Source organism: Falco rusticolus, chromosome 4 (genome assembly GCF_015220075.1).
Source record: "Falco rusticolus isolate bFalRus1 chromosome 4, bFalRus1.pri, whole genome shotgun sequence".
NCBI lineage: Eukaryota > Metazoa > Chordata > Aves > Falconiformes > Falconidae > Falco > Falco rusticolus.
The window spans coordinates 13,193,716-13,212,742 of record NC_051190.1 but is presented as its reverse complement, the minus strand read 5'-3'; the positions used below and the strand labels follow the sequence as shown (position 1 = coordinate 13,212,742).

The following is a 19,027-nucleotide window of genomic DNA, read 5'->3' as shown; positions in this document are numbered from 1 at the left end:
CTCAGGAACACAGAATGTGAACCACCACTATTCACTAGATACTATTTTGCACTTCCTAAAGGCGGGAAATTAAGCAGGTACCAAATTTCCTAAAACTGTTCTGTATTTAGTAGCAGAGGGCCTTGCATTTCAATACTGTTTCTACAGATATCACTGAACTTGTAGTACCTCTAAATTAGAAGCTAGCTGGGGAGTGACAGAATAAAGGAAGAGTTCATCTTTTGAAAGAAAACCATTAACATACCCCAGAGTTCAGGTGTTAAGTGGCAAAGTGTTAAAATGAAGTATGTACTAAACTAAGTACTGCCAAAAAAGCACATACTTTTTAAAAATTTTTTTTGGGGGGTGGGGTGGGCGGGGGAAGAACCAACAGCGCAAAAGGGCAGCTGTGATGTAAAACAGCTTAGGTCTCCAGGAGATTTATTTGGATCTACTTACAGAATATTTTTTTCCCAGATGTGGGAAAATCACATTCTTGCCAAGAAGATAATTCTATTTCAGTCCTTTATATCATAATTCTTGCTTTCTTTTTCGCTCAGTTCAAGTCACTTGTCTGTAATAAGACAGCATATCATCTAAACTTTGGTAAAGTGGTTCCTGATTTTGAGTGTCACTGCTGTTGGTCTGCACTGAAGATGCCACATCTTGGGCGCTGCAGCCACAGGCCTGTGCTGCTGGTGGCACCTCTTGGGCGCTGCAGCCACAGGCCTGTGCTGCTGGTGGCACCTCTTGGGCGCTGCAGCCACAGGCCTGTGCTGCTGGTGGCACCTCTTGGGCGCTGCAGCCACAGGCCTGCATTCCTGGGGGCACATCTTGAGCGCTGCAGCCACAGGCCTGCATTCCTGGGGGCACATCTTGAGCGCCGCAGCCACAGGCCTGCATTCCTGGGGGCACATCTTGGGCACCATAGCCGTAAGCTTGCATTGGAAAGGGCATATCGTGACCGCTGTAGCCGTAAGTGTGCATTGGTGGCAGCATACCTTGAGCACCGTAGCCGTAAGGCTGCATTGGAAATGGCATATCATGAGCACTATAGCCGTAAGCCTGCATTGATGACAGTACATCTTGAGCGCCATAGCCGTAAACCTGCATGGATGGCAGCCCACCTTGAGCGCCATAGCCATAAGCCTGTGCTGATGGCAGCGTACCCTCATCATCACTGCTGTCATCCTCCGCTGATGATGGCACATCTTGAGTGTCACTGCCACAGGCCTCTGCTGATGCCGACTCGTCTTGAACATTGCTGTTGTAAGCCTGCAGTGACGGTGGCACATCTTCAACACTGCTGCTGTTAGCCTGCACTGATGGCGTCTGTTGGTTTTGCATTTTCTCTGTTTCCAGTTTTTCAGATGAGGTTTCAGGACTGTTCAAATTCTGACTTCTGTAATTATCATCTTTTTTTTGTCCCGTAAAGTAATCAGAAGGTGGTGCAAATTCTGGATCTCGCTCATCCCTGAGTTCTTCCTGTTTCTTTGACCACTGTCCAAACATCAGTTCTGTTAGAAACAGGAAAAATGGTAGATTGAATACAGATTTCAGGGTCTGAAGATCACATCAGAAAGGAGAGAAAAGAAATGAGGAAACTGAGAAGATGCAGCTCTGAAAAGCCATTTGAAGCTACTTTTTCATCTAGTACTAGATTGCTGGCTAAACTGACAGTTCACTTTCATTACAGAGCAGGAACAAAAGCATTGAGCATTAAAGATAACTACCATCCTCTGTATAATCATCCTAGTCACTTTAAGATCCTTTAACAATGTGGTCATTGGTTACAAAGAATGACTAATTAGTTATGGGTGAATCACAATGCAAACCAATCATAGCATTAAGAGCTTAGTTATGAGAAGATGGAGATGATGAGATTATCTCTAGCGGGCATAGGCGAAACCCAGTAACTTCTTTATTTCAACAGAAGCGGTAGATATTCTAGTTACTGTGACAGCTGCTTATTTCTGATTAAAAATAGTTCTGAGGGACTGCAATGGAATGACAGCTCAAGATCACCACACTTTAAAAAGATATCCCCAAAACCTACTGTGAAAATGTCTCCCAAACCTAGTCTCTAAAACCAGTGAAATTCTTTTCAGTATTCATTTCTACCAAGACTTCTGTAAGAAATTAAGCAGAAAATTGTGATATAGAAGGGCTACACATTTGCCTCATGTAGCAAAATAGAACCCCAATCAGAGCAGGACTTCCTCCTTTGCTTTGGTAAAAATATAAAAAACCATGAAACAGTAAGGAGGAAAACATCTAAGAGCAAGTTCTGTTTATCCCTCCTTATTCTAATTTAGATGGTTGTGTTACATTTATGTTCAGTGAACCACAGCTATTTTACTTCACATTTTAGAGTAAGCTGTCTGCTTTCTGAGCATAATATTTGTTGCATAGTACAGTGCTGCTTGGAAGTCAGTCAGATACTAGGATTCCTCAGAAGCAGGGAAAAAACTAGTGTCAAGCAGGATAAAGATTTAACTAATAGGACCTGAAAGTTTTGGGGTTTAATGAAATGTCAGAGTTTCCCCTAACAGTTATGTTCATTAACTGAACACAAAGGGACTGTGACAAGTAAAAAGAAGCTGGAAATATCAGTATTGCACAGAACAGGAACGCTGCTCTTACAGGAGTACTGAAGAAGGTGGACATCATTTTTGTGCTTTGCCTATTCCTTGTCTGCTTTTACTAAGAAGTCAGGCATGAGACAACAAGAATGTGTGTGAGCTTAGATTAATGGTCCAAAATGAGTTAATGGGTTTGGGAACAATCTGGAAGTCAGTCATCACTTGATGTGACAAGGAAGATGCTTCAAGATGGGACATTGGCACTGAAGCGGTCTCTGCCTGCATCACTTTTTAGCTCTGTCCTGTACCAGTTTCAGTGTAATACATCCTGCCATCATGCAGCATGAACTACAGGAATACATCAAGAAAAGATCACGCTGAAAGACAGTAAATCTTATGAACTATGAAATTTGTCATTCTGTCAATCTCTCTGGATCATCCAGAAACGGAGTAACTCATATAGAAGAAAAAGACTATGGGGACATTATAGCAGCACTGGCACTAAGGCATGCCTTGTCAGTCACCGCAACAGACACCAGAGATTCATGAATACAAAGGGAGAAAGTATTTTGTCACTTCTCAGTCTTACCGTACTTTGTCGCAAAACAAAAATGGAAATGAAAGTAGTAGCATGCACACTGCTTATGAACAATGTTTCTGAATCTACATTTCCTTACCTTTGCCTTTATCCCACTCTCGGACATAAGGCACTCCAGGCTTTGTATCTCTTCTCTCCTGGATGACAACCTCTACCTTTCTGCTTGCTGCAGTAACTCTGGGAGCTTCTGGTTCCTCAGTGACACCTTTCACCTCTATGTTACAGAAAGAGACAGTATTTGTTAGTAACAGGATAAAATCTATATGAACCGCATAAGAGGAATAGGAAGCAAGAGTTATTTGCATTTATAAAGCTCATACTAGTTATCTAATTTCATTCTAATAATGAAATGCATCTAAGTGGGAAGGTGATTTTTTTAAGTTTTCTAATTCTTGCATATTAGTTCAGAAAAGATAACAGGTAAGCCAGATAACGCTTCCTGATTATCTACCAAGAAACACTATTAGCTTTCTAGTTGTATCAAAAAGACTGTGGAAAATCTATTGCCTAATAACACAAAAAGGAATGTGCTGAGTGTCATATCAAAGCTAGAAAATTTACGTAAATTAAGAACATCAGCATGATAGCTCCATTTCATACTGGAGAAAACAATTTGCATTCTTATTCTTCTGAACAACAGTAACAGTTAGCAGTGGCACATTACTGTTCTTTGTTTCCAGAACACTTCACAATTAATCACTTGCATAGAATTCTGACACAGTGAAATATTAGCTATATTTTACAGTGGGAGGCAGACAGTACAAGTCGACTAGCAGTGTCATGAGGGAGACAGCGCAGATGGGACTACAACTCAAAATCATCCTCCTAAATCCTAAAGTCAGCTTTACGTCCAATTTACAGACTGTACTGAAACTGTAAGAGTGTATGATACCGAAACTAACTTGTTACTGTGTTTTATTCTACCTCATCCTAAAAAAAAAAAAAGACAGTAAAATTTCATCAGCTCTAATCTTAGCCTGCATAATTAACGCACATATTTCCTGCTGTCAGGTGTGAATCGAAAAAAATCTACAATCTACATACAACATTTCTACCCGCATTATTAAGCTCTTTCTGGCATGATTTTACACGTACACACAATTATATGAACTCTCACTATCTTAGCAGTTATACTAATTGCATATATAGAACACATAATAGCAATACATTGAATGTCCAAACCTAAATCAATTAGAGCGTGCCTGTCCCTCAGTCAAGTACAAGATGAAATAGCAAATATTAACTTCAAAAGGCAGCAGATCATACCTCCTTTCTCCAATTTTTCTGCCTCTTCCTCTAATCCAGCTTCCCTTAACTTCTTAATCTTCCGCGCTCGAAGTTTAGACAGCCTTGCATCTAGAGCTGCCTTCCTTTTTTCTTTTAACTGTTCACGTTTAGTTCTCTGATCAAGTGTCTTAACAGCAAAGAAAAACATGAATTAATCTTCCTTTGCTATTATAATCAACCACATATCTTCCTTCACTAAACAACTACAAGCAATCCTTATCAAGTACCATGTTTCAATAGGGAAAAAGAGGCCAAATTTTTGGGGGAGTCAGCTGCAGGTATCACCTAGTATAAGACTTAAGACAACAAATCAACGACAGTGACCACTGAAACTAAATTTCCTTGTACCCTAATTTGCTCATTAAGCTCATACCTGCTCTCTTAGCATATCCAGTGTTGCCCGTTGTTTATTCCTAAGTTCTTTGTCACGAGAAAAGGCAAAGTAACCAACACCAAGCTGCCTGGCCTCTGAAAAGAAGAAGAAAATCAGTAGATTTTAAGTTACATTCAGTTCATAATTGACAGTAACTGCAAGTACCATGCATCCTGCTTTCAGGCACAGAATTACTCCCAACAATACACACATTAGTTTTAGATGGCTAAAAAGGGCTTGTTTTAGATGATGCATGAAGTGAAGCTTCACAAAGGAGAACACAAGTAGGAGGTACTGAAATTTGAAAAATTACATTTGAGAAAAAATAAATCTAGATTTTATGTACTGGTAGTTTGGATGGTTATTACTTATGTTGTTTAAGACATACTTACATTTTGCCATAAAGACACAGGAATTAACTTTCCCTTGATTCCTCTAAAACTAATCTCTTTGGTGATACAAAGACAAGCAACACAAAGTATGGAAGTATACCATTTTCTCGAATGTCCTCATAATGAATGGGTCCCATGGGTTTTCTGAGGGCTTCTTCCTCTTCTTTTTCCCACTGTTGCCTCTGAAGTTCTTTTCTCATGTCTTCAGATAAAAGAGTATTCCCATCAAGACCTTGTCTAATTGAAAAAAAAAAAAAAAAAAAAAAGATAGGGATTACAGAGCAGAACTTACAATTTTACGGCATCAAACAGTGAAAGTACAATTGGTCTGATCCACTGTTGCAGTTTTTAGAAAACACAGATCACTGCAGGCATCATTTAATGATGCAACATTGATGACTATGGTACACGGTGAAGAAAGAAATACAAAACTACCTTTGAAACAAGGTACTCGTAGAATTATGTTATTAAAAGACTTAATCATATCTTTTCTCAGAAGCTTTATGAAACCACTATCAAATCACAGAACGACGAGATGAAATAATCACTTTTACTGGCATCTGCTGGGATTCTAGCAATCACATATAGAAACAAGCATTTCATATTTAATGTAAGAAAATGAAAGGTACTTTTAGTAACAAAAACCAACCCATTAAATTACCCTATAAGTCCATGCCATATATTAATACCCAACATGGGAAATATTTCTGTTTTCCCAAGAGAAGCAGCAAGATCTTCTTCTTTTACTGTCTAGCTAAAGCTGGTTTTGCTCACTGTCATCCATATCAATTCAGAGACTGCAATTTCAAAGCACTCATATTCTCCATCTTATGTTTAAAATTTAGAGAACACACTACTGAGTTGTTACTGTGAAAGAATTTTCACTCCAACAGCAATAAGGACTTACTTGAGGTGCCTTTAGATTATTTTCTAAAACAATTCTCTGCTGCTATAATAATTTTAACAAAAGAGCTGTTAAACAGCTGTTTAACAGAAGAGAAACAAATGGAGATTAACAAATTCACTTTGAATGTCACAATGAATTTGGCATTGCTAAAAGACTGTCATCAGTCTCCAGGTTAAAGAGAACCAGGAATCACTTCTCTGGCATTTTCTGGAAGGTATAATAAAATACAATTTCCATACCAGGACCGCAGTTTTAAAAGATGCACCCAGTATCTGAGAGACTGCTAAGTCAATTTATTAGAACTTTTCTCTGCAAACTATGCTCTCTAAGTGACATTTTAGATTTAGTCAGCATTGACATCAAAAAGTGTCCCTTAGTAGTTTATTAAACATTTTATTTGGGCTGTTATTTGATATCCATGGTCTCAATTCTGTTGCAATTCCAAAACCAATACACCAGCCACATATTTCAAATAGTCAGCTGCCAAGGTGAAATAAAGTAGAAGCATTGGAATAATACATCAATTTATAACAGAAAGTTTTGATAAAATCACAGCCATGCACAATTTCTCTGTAGCTACTCTGTCTATTTTTTAAGGCACAATGTTGTAACCTGCAGAAGTTTGTCTAAAATAAATCTAGAGAAAGCAGTAGCATCAACATGTCTGGATTGAGAATGAGGTAACAAAGTACAAACTCTCTTCCTTCTCATAAAAAAAGAAAAGGTACGTTAAATACTGCAAGGAACATGCACTGCCATTAGAGAAACCACACCTTTTCCCTTGAAGTTCCTGATCCATTTTAAGTAGACCTGGCAAATCTTTCTTCATACAGCGTCTAGATCGGCCCAGGAAATCAACATAATCAACCCTGTAACAAATGCAAAGGAAATTTGATGCAGAACTTCCATCTGCAAGTTTACAGAACTCTTAACCAGAAGATAGAAGCAGTGACACATTCCAAAGAGTATTCATCACCTCTCAGTCTCTCCATGTGTGACAGTTTCTTCTACCTTTCAATTAACAGACACACAGGTTAAGAGCACACCTTCTGGACAGGGCATATGACAGTTTTATCACAGACATTTACTCAGCCTCCCTTTGAGCCAGTTGTTTGCCTTGGCAATAAGATGGTGTAAAAAATTGTTAAAAAGTTGCAACATCATGTAGTTTTCACATCAAAAGAAAACAGCCTATTACTTGCTTCCGACGGTGAAAATAATGATGCAGCATTGACTTCTGGCAGATATGAAATTGCTACAATATATTTCATTTATCAGTCTAAAGCTCATTTAGAATAGGCTGATAGTGTTCATTCAAGTGGCATAACAAAGGCTAACTAAACTGCAAGCAAAATGTTCCTTTGAAGGACATGCTGTGCTTCTTATTCAACTCTTTATAGTACTGAACACTTAATTTACAGTTGTCGAAAGAGCTGTTAGGAGCTATACTTATTTTCCTGTAATGCTAGAAAGTTCTTTAGCATCAAGCTGCCTCAATTATCCCATTCTAAAGAATTAGTATTACATCTGAAAAAGCATGACTGGCAATCTAGTCCCCAAAAAACAGACTTCTGAAGATCTGTGCTTTTAGTATGTTAAGTCTTTTACACAATTTCTAAGGATATCTACAGCTTAGTATATACTCAGTGCCCTTTGGTTTCTATTATAATCTGACATCAGTAAATAAAAAATCTGCATTCTCCATAGTAAAGATGTAACTATGGCTGTAGAATAATTAGCATTAACTATGCTAGTACTCAAATACCCTCATTAGGATATGGCTTCACTGAGATGGACAATATATTAATATTAATACGTCATTGAAGTGAGATGTAGGCAGTGATAGAAAAGCAGCAGGTGAACAGTAAAATTTATCAGTTTAGATTTCTGATACTTTACAGTGGTAAGAGCAGAAAGCAGTTTGAGCCCATCACTCATAGACAGTTTCATCTTAAATTTCAGTAAGATGCTGGTAATGGATATACCTGCCTTTCCAACCTAGCAGTCTTCTGGTACTCTACTGGATTTATTCTCCCAATTTATTCTGAAACATTACATTGCAAATCTTTTCTTGGCTTAATAAGCTGGAGAACAGGGGTGCTCCGTTTTGTATCAGTTTACTGCTGATATAAACCAATTGCCAGAAGTAAAATCTCTATTCGGTAAGCATTTTAAGCAAATGGGCAAGTAAAATGTTTAGTCAGACTGGTTTCATAATTACTCCTAAATCTTGGATGAAAGACTAGTGGTTACTTGGAATGTCATAGAGTATTTGCTGTGCTGCAGTTGAACAGTGGAAGAAATGCTGGAAAATCATGTTCTTTTTACAGCCAGTTTCTCTCCTTTAAGATGATGACTGCTCATTTTGTAAGTCACACATGATTTAGAGAAGCTGGATATAGTAAAACCCCCAAATTTTGCTGAAGTACATTTCAATTCAAGACACCACAGCATAAAACTGTATCAATACTGCAATCACAACTCCCATAAACTATGCAAGAAAAAGAGAGGACATTGTCTCACTTATAGTGCATTTTCCTGATTGGTGTTTCTCAAAATCCTGCATGTAGACTCTACGGCAGTGTTACCTATATGGAAACGAAAGTAACATGAAGGACTGTCTTTTCAAGAGAGATGAAATGAAAAAATGTTACCACCTCTTCACCACTCCACATACTTTGGAGAATAACATTGTTTTCTCATGCACTTTTCAAGAAGCAGACTAGTCAGGACAGCTTAGCCCCATCAGTAGTACCAACCATTCTTCATCTGGGTTCTCAGGTGGTGGTATTTCCATTTCAGGTTGAGTTTCCTCATCATCTGTTTCTTTTTCTAAAGTCTTTTGAGCAGCTTCGCTCTGATACAGTTCCTGCACTTCGTGCTGTTTATCTATGATCTTCTGAGTGAAATCCACTAGGTACAAATCCTCAGTTTCTTCATCTAAGGCAGAAAATCGATTCTTAGAGCACAGCCATGAAAAGAACAGAACTGAGCACAAAATCAATAGAAAATAGCCACAATCAGCTTTTCAGCTGCCAGAAATGCCCTTGACCACACTATTGGGGATTACTTAAATCTCATTCAGTGCCCAACAAACTTGGAGCTACAAATGGCTCCACAGTGATAACCCCTATTTCTGAATAGAAATTTTAAGGTATTTTAAAGTAATTAATTGTTTGTGTACAATACAGGAAAGGTTGCAGTGTTTATAATAAAATATTATTTCATAGCTCATTAACTATTTCAGAAGCATAGAGTTTGTTATGTAACAGTTCAAATAATTTTTTGGTGCTTAAAATTTTGTATGTTGTCCATAGTTAAGCAGTCACTAGAGTACTTTTTAGAAAAACAGAGAAAAGTGGTGGGGCCCTATGGTCAAAGATGGACAATAGTAAAGAAAACATTCCAGATTAATCACAAGGAGAATTGGATTCTATTTTAATAATTACTTCTTGCAAGGGATTGAACGTTTGGGAGAAGAAAGGGACAGATTAGAATTCTCTAACTCTGTTACTGGTTGGTCTTATGAGAACTGCTGGTCCAAAATTCTCTAACCCTATTAGCTGCATGACTGTCAATACGAACCAGCCAGGCTCCCCTCCTGCTCCTCTACTCCTCAAAAAGGTCCAGAAATTAAAATGCAGGACAGAACCAGCAATGTAATTCAAAGACTGCATAATGCAGAATAAATTAATTTTGTTTTTCAAAAATTCTGTATTGGAAAACCAGAACATATTCCACCCACTTAATGAATGAGTGAAACAAGCCCATAGTGCTTTACTAGGATAGGCTGTCCTTCAAAAATAGTTTTATTTTCTCTAGTATATTTTTTGTCCCTTTCAGAATAACCCATACCAATCACTTTGTATAACTCCAAAAGAAAATTCCCATGTAAGAAGACAAGCAGTGAATTCATAGTGTAGCTGCTGTAAACCACCAGATAGTCAAAAATACCAACTTTTAGGGTGAACTTTACAAACAAGTTTATATATATATATAAAAAAAAACTCATTTAAAACTAGTTTTGTTCACCTGGGAAGTCGCCTTTTGTCATTTTCTCATAGAGCTTTGCTTTCTCTTCTAGTTTCTTCCTGAAAAGGAAAAAGAAAACTAACATTGCAATCCCACTAATTCCAAACACAGTTCAAAACAACCAATTCAGCGCTACACAAACCGGAAAGTTCCAGGAGTGCTTGAAATGTTTATTAGAAGCTGACTCATGCCTGGTTTTTGTTTTGAACCTTAACTGACATTTCTGAAGGTACATAGTTATCCAGTTCCAAAGTCTATACTGAAAATAATTTTAGTGAAGATACAGAATTAATTTTTAGTCTGTCAAGTAGGCAGGAACATGATGTAACAAGTACTTCACCTCTATCTAACTACTATTGTCTGTCATAAACACTAGAAGCTAGATCATTATTTGCAGGTGTGGGATACTGAAATACTGTTTTACCGGGGGGGGGGGGGGGGGGGGGGGGGGGGGGGCGGGGAGACAAAAGGAAAAATCTTAGAAACTAAACAGAAAACCTCACCTAATTTCTGGAATGGTAGAGGACAATTTTGAAGAGCAGAGCAAGGAACTGCTTACAGAGAAACAGCAAATGGCTTATAAATTGCATTTTCAACATATATTTTACTGAACATCAAACACATTTAGAAGATGACATAACTCTTGGGGAAAAAAGCGAGCCATTTTTCTGTCAAGTCCAAGAAACACTTTGCTATAGAATTCTAATGTATTGCTGCCCTGGCTTTTAATTCTAAAGATGACGTTCAAAAATCAGTAACCTGACATATTTAGACAGCCATGATAATGTGAGGGCAGTTATCCCTAGAGCATGAGACTGCTGAGATGCAGTTTGTACACTACTGGTAAAGAGCATGAAATTGATGATGGTTTTATCGCTTGGTCTAATAAGAACTGCTGGTCCAAAACATGCATAACTTGCTTTAGTGCTTTTCTAAACAAATTCTACACAGCATTCCTTTCTTACAGAGCCTAACAGTTACCTTGATTTATCTAATATATGCTCCTCTTCTGTCTTCTGCTCAATATCTTTCTCAGCTCGATTTGCAACTCCTGTGTTTTGTTTGTTCCAGATGCTTGGTTTCTATAGAGTACAATTTTATAACAACAAATACATAAATAAATAAAAATATTGAAATGGTAATGATTAAAAAATATTTCAGCTCCATAATGCAAACTTTGTGAATCAGTCATGAAAGATTTTTTAAATAACACCTCAATATTTAAGAAGTCATGGCAGTCTGGTGAAGTTCCCACTGACTGGAAACGGCGAAACATAACCTCCACTTTTGAAAAAGGAAATAAGGAAGATCCAGGGAGCTACTGGCCAGTCAGTCCCACCTCTGTGCCTGGCAGGATGATGGAGCAGACCCTCCTAGAAACTATGCTAAGGCACATGGAAAATAAGGAGGTGACTGGTGTTGTGCTTTAACCCCAGCTGGCAACTAAGTACCATGCTCACTTACCAAGTAAGCACCTGGTGGGATGAGGGAAAGAATTGGAAAAAGTTTAAAACTCGTGGATTGAGAGAACAATTTAATAACTGAAATAAGGTAAAATGCAGTAACAGTAATAATAATACCAATAACAACAACAACAACTATAATGAAAAGGGGAGAGAGACAGAGAGGAATAAAACCCAGGAAAGACAAGTGATGCACAGTACAATTGCTCATCACCTGCTGCGCAATGCTGAGCCGGTCCCCGAGCAGTGACTGGCAGCTCTGGCCAACTCCCCCCATTTTATACACTAAGCATGGCGTTCCATGGTATGGGATATCCTTTTGGCTAGTTTGGGTCAGCTGTCCTGGCTGTGTCCCCTCCTGGCTTCTTGTGCACCTGCTCACTGGCAGAGCATGGGAAACTGAAGTGTCCTTGACGTGGAGTAAGCGCTGCTCAACAGTAACTAAAACATCAGCGTGTTATCAACACTGTTACTATACTAAATCCAAAACAGAGCACTGTACCAGCTGTTTAGAAGAAAATCAACTTTATCCCAGCCAAAATGAGGACAATTGGTGACAGCCAACATGGCTTCATTAAGGAAAAATTAATTGTGCCTGACAAATTCGGTGGCCTTCAGTGGTGGGGCTACACTGTTAGTGGATAAGGGAAGAGCAAAGTCTACCTGGACTTGTGCAAAGCATTTGACACTGTCCTGCATGACAGCCTTTTCTCTAAACTGGAGAGACATGGATTTGATGAATGGATACGGAATTGAAGGATGGTCACACTCAAAGAGTTGCAGTCAATGGCTCAATGTCTACGTGGTGATCAGTGATGACTGACATTCCTCAGGGGTTGGTATTGGGACCAGTGCTATTTAACGTCTTTGTTGGTGACGTGGACAGTGGGATCAAGTGCACCCTCAGCAAGTTTGCCGACAACACCAAGCTGTGTGGTGTGGTCAACACACTGGAGGGGAGGGATGCCATCCAGAGGGACCTGCACAGGCTTGAGAAGCAGGCTGGTGCGAACGTCATGAAGTCCAACAAGGCCAAGTGCAAGATCCTGCACATGGGTCAGGGCAATCCCAAGCACAAACACAGGCTGAGCAGAGAATTGATTGAGAGCAGCCCTGAAGAGAAGGACTTGGGGTTGTCAGTGGATGAGAACCTCAACATGAGCCAGCAATGTGTACTTGCAGCCCAGAAAGCCAACTGTATGAAAAGCTGCATGAAAAGCAGCGTGATCAGCAGGTTGAGGGAGGTGATTCTCCCCTTCTACTCCACCCCTGTGAGACCACACCTGGAGTACTGCATTCAGCTCTAGAGCCTCCAGCATAAGAAGGACACGGACCTGCTGGACCAAGTTCAGGGGAGGCCGTGAAGGTGACCAGAGGGATGGAGCACTTCTCCTATGAAGATGGGTTGAGAGAGTTGGGGTTGTTCGGCCTGGAAAAGAGAAGCCTCCAGGGAGACCTTATAGCAGCCTTCCAGTACCTAAAAGGGGTCTACAACAAAGCTGGAGAGAGACTTTTTACAAGGGCCTGTAGTGACAGGACAAGGGGTAATGGCTTTAAACTAAAAGAGGGTAGATTGAGATTAGATATTAGAAATAAATTCTTTACTGTGAGGGTGGTGAGACACTGGAACAGGCTTCCCAGAGAAGCTGTGGATGCACCGTCCCTGGAAGTGTTCAAGGCTGGGCTGGATGGGGCTTTCAGCAACCTGGTCTAGTGGAAGGTGTCCCTGCTCACGGCAGGGGGGTCGGAACTAGATCATCTTTAAGGTCCCTTCTAACCCAAGCAATTCTACGATTCTATGACTTGAGACTATACCTACTGTGATGCAGGACACAGACAGTATGTCCTAAAATTACAGAGATTGCAGTACGATATAATAGCTCAGGACAGGCTGAGAAGGAAAAAAAAAAAAGCACTCAGAAATTGGACAAAATGTATTCTGGCAAAGATATTTAAGGTTAAAAAAAATTAGTAAGAACAATCTTGCTGATTACTAAAGTAATAACAAAGCTATGAATTGCTTCTATTCTCTATCACCTTCGCTTTAGATATAAAATACAATCAGTTTGCCTGTTTGCAGCGTAACGCTGTAAATGCTGCGTGTTCTTCAAATACGGCAGCAATACTATATTCAACTACTAGAAAGCTACAGAATGAATAAAACGTAATGTGCAGTAAAGAGTAAAACACAAGAGACAATTCATTATTATACACTGCGATGTAGAGGAACAGATAGCAAAGCATTTATCAAGAATGTTCACTGATTCTGGAAGAGTCTCTCGTCTTCCATCCTTCAGGGAACCATAGAAAATCTTGGGGGAAAAAAAACAAACATCTTCTCCTGTAATTACAAAAGCTGTGGCTCCTTGGGGAATGAAGATTAAGTGGTGATTTAGATGGGCATAAGCATTAGGCAAGTTTTCCGCTGTGCACAAGAATCTCACCTGGAAATGAAATTTAAAGAACATCCTCGTGATGGAGATTTTACATTTGAAGAGTAACACAGCTCTGAGTATTTATTTGTTTCAATTTGAAATGAACTTCCTTACTTTAAGGAGAAAGAATGACAAGAACAACCATGGAAAAACATTTCTACCTTATTAGAAGTTCTGGGCTTCGCAAAGATGCCAGCATCTTTCAGTAGCTTTTCTTTCTTGAATTCTTCTTGCTTTCGGAAGAGTTCTGCTTTGAGATCCACTAACTACATCAACAGCAAAATAAACAAATAAATAACTGAGACATATCACATGCATATGCATCAATTACTGTAATAAAATAATAACTATTTCTAGTAAAAATCCAGCATTTACAGTTATATGAGCATTTGATTGCATTTTTATGCAGAACTTCGAAGCACTGATCTGGTCACAAAGATCACTTAAGTTTACAGCAAACAATACATAAAACCCAAAGAATGCAAATTATTAGGGATTAAAAAAACCCCCAACAATATCCTTGATTCTTTCATACCTAATGGGAATAAGAGAGACATCAATCCTCACAGATTTTACCAGCCTCTCAATAGCAAACAACGAAAGAAGGACTAATGAAATAACACTACTGATTTTGAAAAAGAAGCTTCTAATTGTTAGGTATGAATAAAATCCTGCCTCAGAAAATAATTTTGCTTTCATAATATATATTTTTTTCCCCGTTTTATATCCTGTTTATATAGTTTTAGATTTTCTTCTTTTTTTTTTTTTTTTTTTAATAAATTTGTAAGTAGCACTGCCACCCGTGACCAACACCCACTCATGTTTTGTTAGGAAACATCAGCAGGGCTATTATCTTGAAATGACAATAAGAAACCTAGTCTGGAAGAGGATATCGTGCCACTTTCCCTTCAAGTGTCAGAAGACAAATTTCACAGATGTACATTAAATCAGGAAAGTGGAAACTTGCTTCCAACACTAAAACATTTGCTTTTCGGGTCCTTGTAAGAATGATGGCTAGTGTTGTAAATCAGCCCTTTTTCTCCCACTACTTAGAAGCGATCATCCAAACATTCACTGTTGGATCCTTCGTATGCAACAACCCACAGCTGACACTAACTGTTTATTTGGGAAAATGCAGCGCTTGGCTGCAGCCTCCTGCCAGAGGCTGCCGGGGGAGCAGGGCGGCACAGTATCCCACCACCCCTCCGGGTCCAGGTTAGCCCGCCAAGGCACGGGCCTCCCGTTGCTTAGAAAAAAACACGAAATAAACTCACATTTCCTTCCCGTGCCCTAATTTTATTATTACTTCAGGGATGGGGCAAATTCAGCTCCGGCACAGGCAGGCGCAGACCGCGGCGCGTTCGGGCGGGGAGGGGGCGAGGGAGCAGCCCCCGGCCCCGGCTCGGGCCCGAGGTGCCACCGGGGCCCCCGCTCCGCCCGGCACGGCGCTCCCCGCCAGCCCCCGTAGGCCAGCGGCCGGGCCAGGGCGGGGGGCAGAAGGCCGCCCTGCGCCCTGCCCCGAGCCGCACGGCCTGTACCGGCCCGGCCCGCCCGGCCGCCCTCCACCATTATAAGCCGCGCGACAGCCCCCCGCGGGGAGGCGGGGGGTTCCGCTGCTGCACCCGGCCACGGCCAGGCTCCCCCACTCACCGACGAGGCGGCCACGTCCAGCGGCTTCTTCCTCCGGTCCATGGCGGCCCCGGCTCCCCCGGCAGCCGCCCCTGCCGGACGCCTGCCTCCCCGCTTTGCGGTCTTGCCGTAAAGCGCAGCAAAGGAGAAGCGCTATTGCGACAGCGCTGTGAGGTGAGGCAGGCGCTTCCGCGCCGCCATGTTGGGGAGGGAAGATGGCGGAGGGAGGGGCGCGGGGCTCCACAGGGCGGCCGGGCGCGGAGCAGCGGTGCCCGGGTGTGCGGTTCCGCCGGCAACACCGGCCCGGCCTCGGCTGGGCTGCCTGCAGCAATGATGGGCCCTTTCTGCCTCAGAGCCTCTCGCCGTGTCCGCAGGGCAGCCAGTGAGCAAGGCTTACAGGGCCTGGCGTGGCTTGGTGGTGGCTGAAACCTCCCAGCCTGTGCTCAAGTTGTGTGTGAAAATGAGCGCTTCTGGCAGGCAGAGGCCAAATTCTTCAAGTGCCCCATTGGAAATGGCCGTGCGTGACCCGGGGCTGGAGCTGGCATGGGCTGTGGTGGGCTGGGGGATGGCCACTGTGGCCAAAAATGAAATAGGGCTCAGCAGGATTTCAGGCCTGCCTAGAGTTGGGTTTGGGGCTAAATAAAGAAGTACATGGTCAAAATTTAGGTATTGATAAAAAACCAAACCAAACCAAAAAATCCTTCCTGCCACAGTTGATACACGGGGGCTATGGAGATGAGACCTGAAACGTCCCTGGAGCCGGAGACAGCCATCTCCTTCAACACTAGGCTGGGTTCAGCCCTGTGACCAGTGCCCTCCGGGCTGCCTCAAGCCATTTACTGGGGATGAAGTGCTGAGGCTGCTGTCCTTGGCCCTCTGCCTATGCAGACCCCTGCTGAGGGAAGTGGGGAGTTAATTAGCCACAGCTTTGCAGGACTGACAAGTGTGGACCATAATAACCCAGTACAAACCTACCTATATGTGCTGGAGCCAGTTCTGTAACCTCAGAGATAAGCACAGGTAGCTCTTGGGGAGCGAGATTCAGTGTTTTACTTGTACTGGTTAGCTCATTGCATCCTTTATCATCCCCATGAAGAAAAAAGCCTGCATGATAGGTTTTAATTCAAAGTGATTCTGAAGATCATAATTATCTGGAGTTGCAAGAGGAAGCTGCCTTTCACTTGTCTTTATTACGGTGGAAAAATATAAGGTGCTCTGATGTTGTTGCTTGGCGATGTGACAGCTCATGGAAGCATCAGATACAGTTCTTTTGATTTTTGCAAGGTATTGCTTTTGTGTTTGGGAAGCTGGGTCAGGCCCATGTTTAAATAGTTCGTGGACACAGAATTGCAGAGCTGATATGTATGAAGAGATACTCAGTTGCCAAGTAAGCTACACCTCTGTTCCAGGGAGTGGGAAGTGTGCAATTCAGAAAGAGCCATTTCTGGCCGTAGTGGAGCCATCTTGCTTTTGGAGTTTTAAAAGGAGAAGGGGACATGGTAGAAGACAACAGATACAGAGAAGTGCAGGTCATATTAGAGCCATAAAGTTTACTATTTTAATCTGTGATGGAAGAAGAGAAATGAGCATTACTGAAAAAATAGGACAAAGGAATGAAAATATCTGTGTTATTCTTATTAAGCCTCACTCCAAAAAATCATGCGTTGTTGCCTCTTCAAACCTCACCTAGTGACAACACTAAGAAGAAAAACCAGTCCAGTGTTGGTTCTGACTAATTCCCACTTTTAATTTACAGGCAATGTCTGTGTGAGGGCACATTCCCCGCCGCCCACCCCCACCCCCCCCCCGCCCTGAAATGCATTAATTCTCCACATTGCTCATGTTCTACACTACAGCAATAGGACTCGCTTGCTTACCTGTCAGGTTTCCAGTTCTGTAGGTGTTGAGTACCTTCAGGGGCTCAGGAGTATTTTTATCTTGAGATGCTCATAACACTAGGTGTCCCTGAGGAGCTGATACTCAGACTTGGTCCTGTGTAACTGCTGGTGCAAAAACACATGAAGAAATCTTGGTCTCTTGAAAGCCTGGCCGGTAAAGTATAATGGCAGCTGGCTAATCTTCGTGTCTGAGGCTCTGGGATACAAACCATACGTGACCAGTTTTAGAAATGTAGTATTAGATAGCTGTATAGGTACTTCAGTGCTGCTTTATATTTTCTGACTTAAATGTAAAATGATACAAGGGCTGAGTCTATTCAGGCTACTACTCTGGAAGTCACCTTTTTACCTGTCTGTCACTTCTCCCCTTCAGATGCCTGAAACCAGACCTTTGCTGCAGGATTCCTTGTTTCTTGGCACTGCCTAAGCCCCTGTAAGGCTGTTTGCATTCTGTCCTTACCGCATTCTGTCCTTGCTGTTGCATTCCCCCCACCCTGACCTGCCCATATCTCTTGGCAAACTGCTTGTGACACCATCCTGATTTCAATTCCTAGTAGCACTTTTCTTCTTTACAAGCAAACTGACCCTCTTTTGTAATGTTAGAAGCATGTTCTCCTTTTCCAGATTTAGAAACCTGGGGTTTTTACTTGCTGTCTCCTTCCTGCACTTTATAATTTTGTGTGCCTGAACCACTTTTCCTTCTGTTCTGGCTGTTGCATAAAATGGCTCAGTACAATCTCAGCAACCTTCTATGTATCAGATGTTACTTGGATAGTTTTAGGGGATATTTAAAGATGGAACAAGGGCCTGGAGGTGTTAGCATCTCTCAAAATGTTCCTTTCTGATTGAGGGTGAGATGCGTGACCAGAGCTGTAAGGAAAAGCCGTGCTACTGCATGGTTACATGACAGGATGCAGCAAAATGAATTAATCTTAAAAATTGCAAGCTAGCTCATGTTGTTGCTGTGAGCGAGGATCACAGAGCTGGCACTTCTGTGCTTGCAAGAAACAGCAGGTTATTTTGTGGGTAGCAAAAGTCCGGTTAAACATGCCTGAATGGGGAATGAGTCAATCAGTGTCTCTGATGCTGTATATAACTGATGGGCCTGTGCTATGAAATAACCTTTAGCTCATGTTCTCTCTCAGTTAGCATCAGCAGGACCCACAGGCAGTGACAGAAGCTGACCCGGACTGGGGGAGCACCACACTCGCCAGAGCCGTGGGGTTTCTCTGTGCGCTGTCATGCTTGCCGAGGTGTGGGATCCGGCACTCAAGCGTGTGCTCAGACAGATGGCTTTCAGAGCGCTTTGTAAATGTTGGTTCAATAGTCTTGTATTTACAGTCTAAGAACTGACAAGCTTTCATACATACTGTTCCTTCAAAAAGGCTCAATGTTGACCCTAACCTGGGGAAGGCTGTTCTGTGCATTTCATTTTTTGTTTTATTTATTTTT

The 19,027-nt window shown here is 41.5% G+C and overlaps 1 protein-coding gene across 4 annotated transcripts; it reads right to left on the bottom strand.

Moving 5' to 3' along the window:
• Positions 1-387: 387 nt before the first annotated feature.
• CCDC174 (coiled-coil domain containing 174) lies at positions 388-15,808 on the bottom strand. Of its 4 annotated transcripts, none has more exons than XM_037385559.1 (12): positions 15,699-15,808; positions 14,210-14,314; positions 11,132-11,232; positions 10,151-10,209; positions 8,878-9,058; positions 6,892-6,987; positions 5,312-5,448; positions 4,820-4,914; positions 4,426-4,573; positions 3,239-3,373; positions 720-1,496; positions 388-677 (listed from the first exon to the last, which is right to left on the bottom strand). In XM_037385559.1, exons 1-12 carry the CDS (start codon positions 15,738-15,740, stop codon positions 541-543), a joined length of 2,013 nt encoding a protein of 670 aa, XP_037241456.1. In that variant the 5' UTR covers positions 15,741-15,808; the 3' UTR covers positions 388-540. The 4 variants fall into 4 exon arrangements, with proteins under 4 accessions (XP_037241456.1, XP_037241457.1, XP_037241455.1 ...); XM_037385560.1 differs by having other exon boundaries at positions 388-684; positions 727-1,496; XM_037385558.1 differs by having other exon boundaries at positions 388-1,496.
• Positions 15,809-19,027: the final 3,219 nt, after the last annotated feature.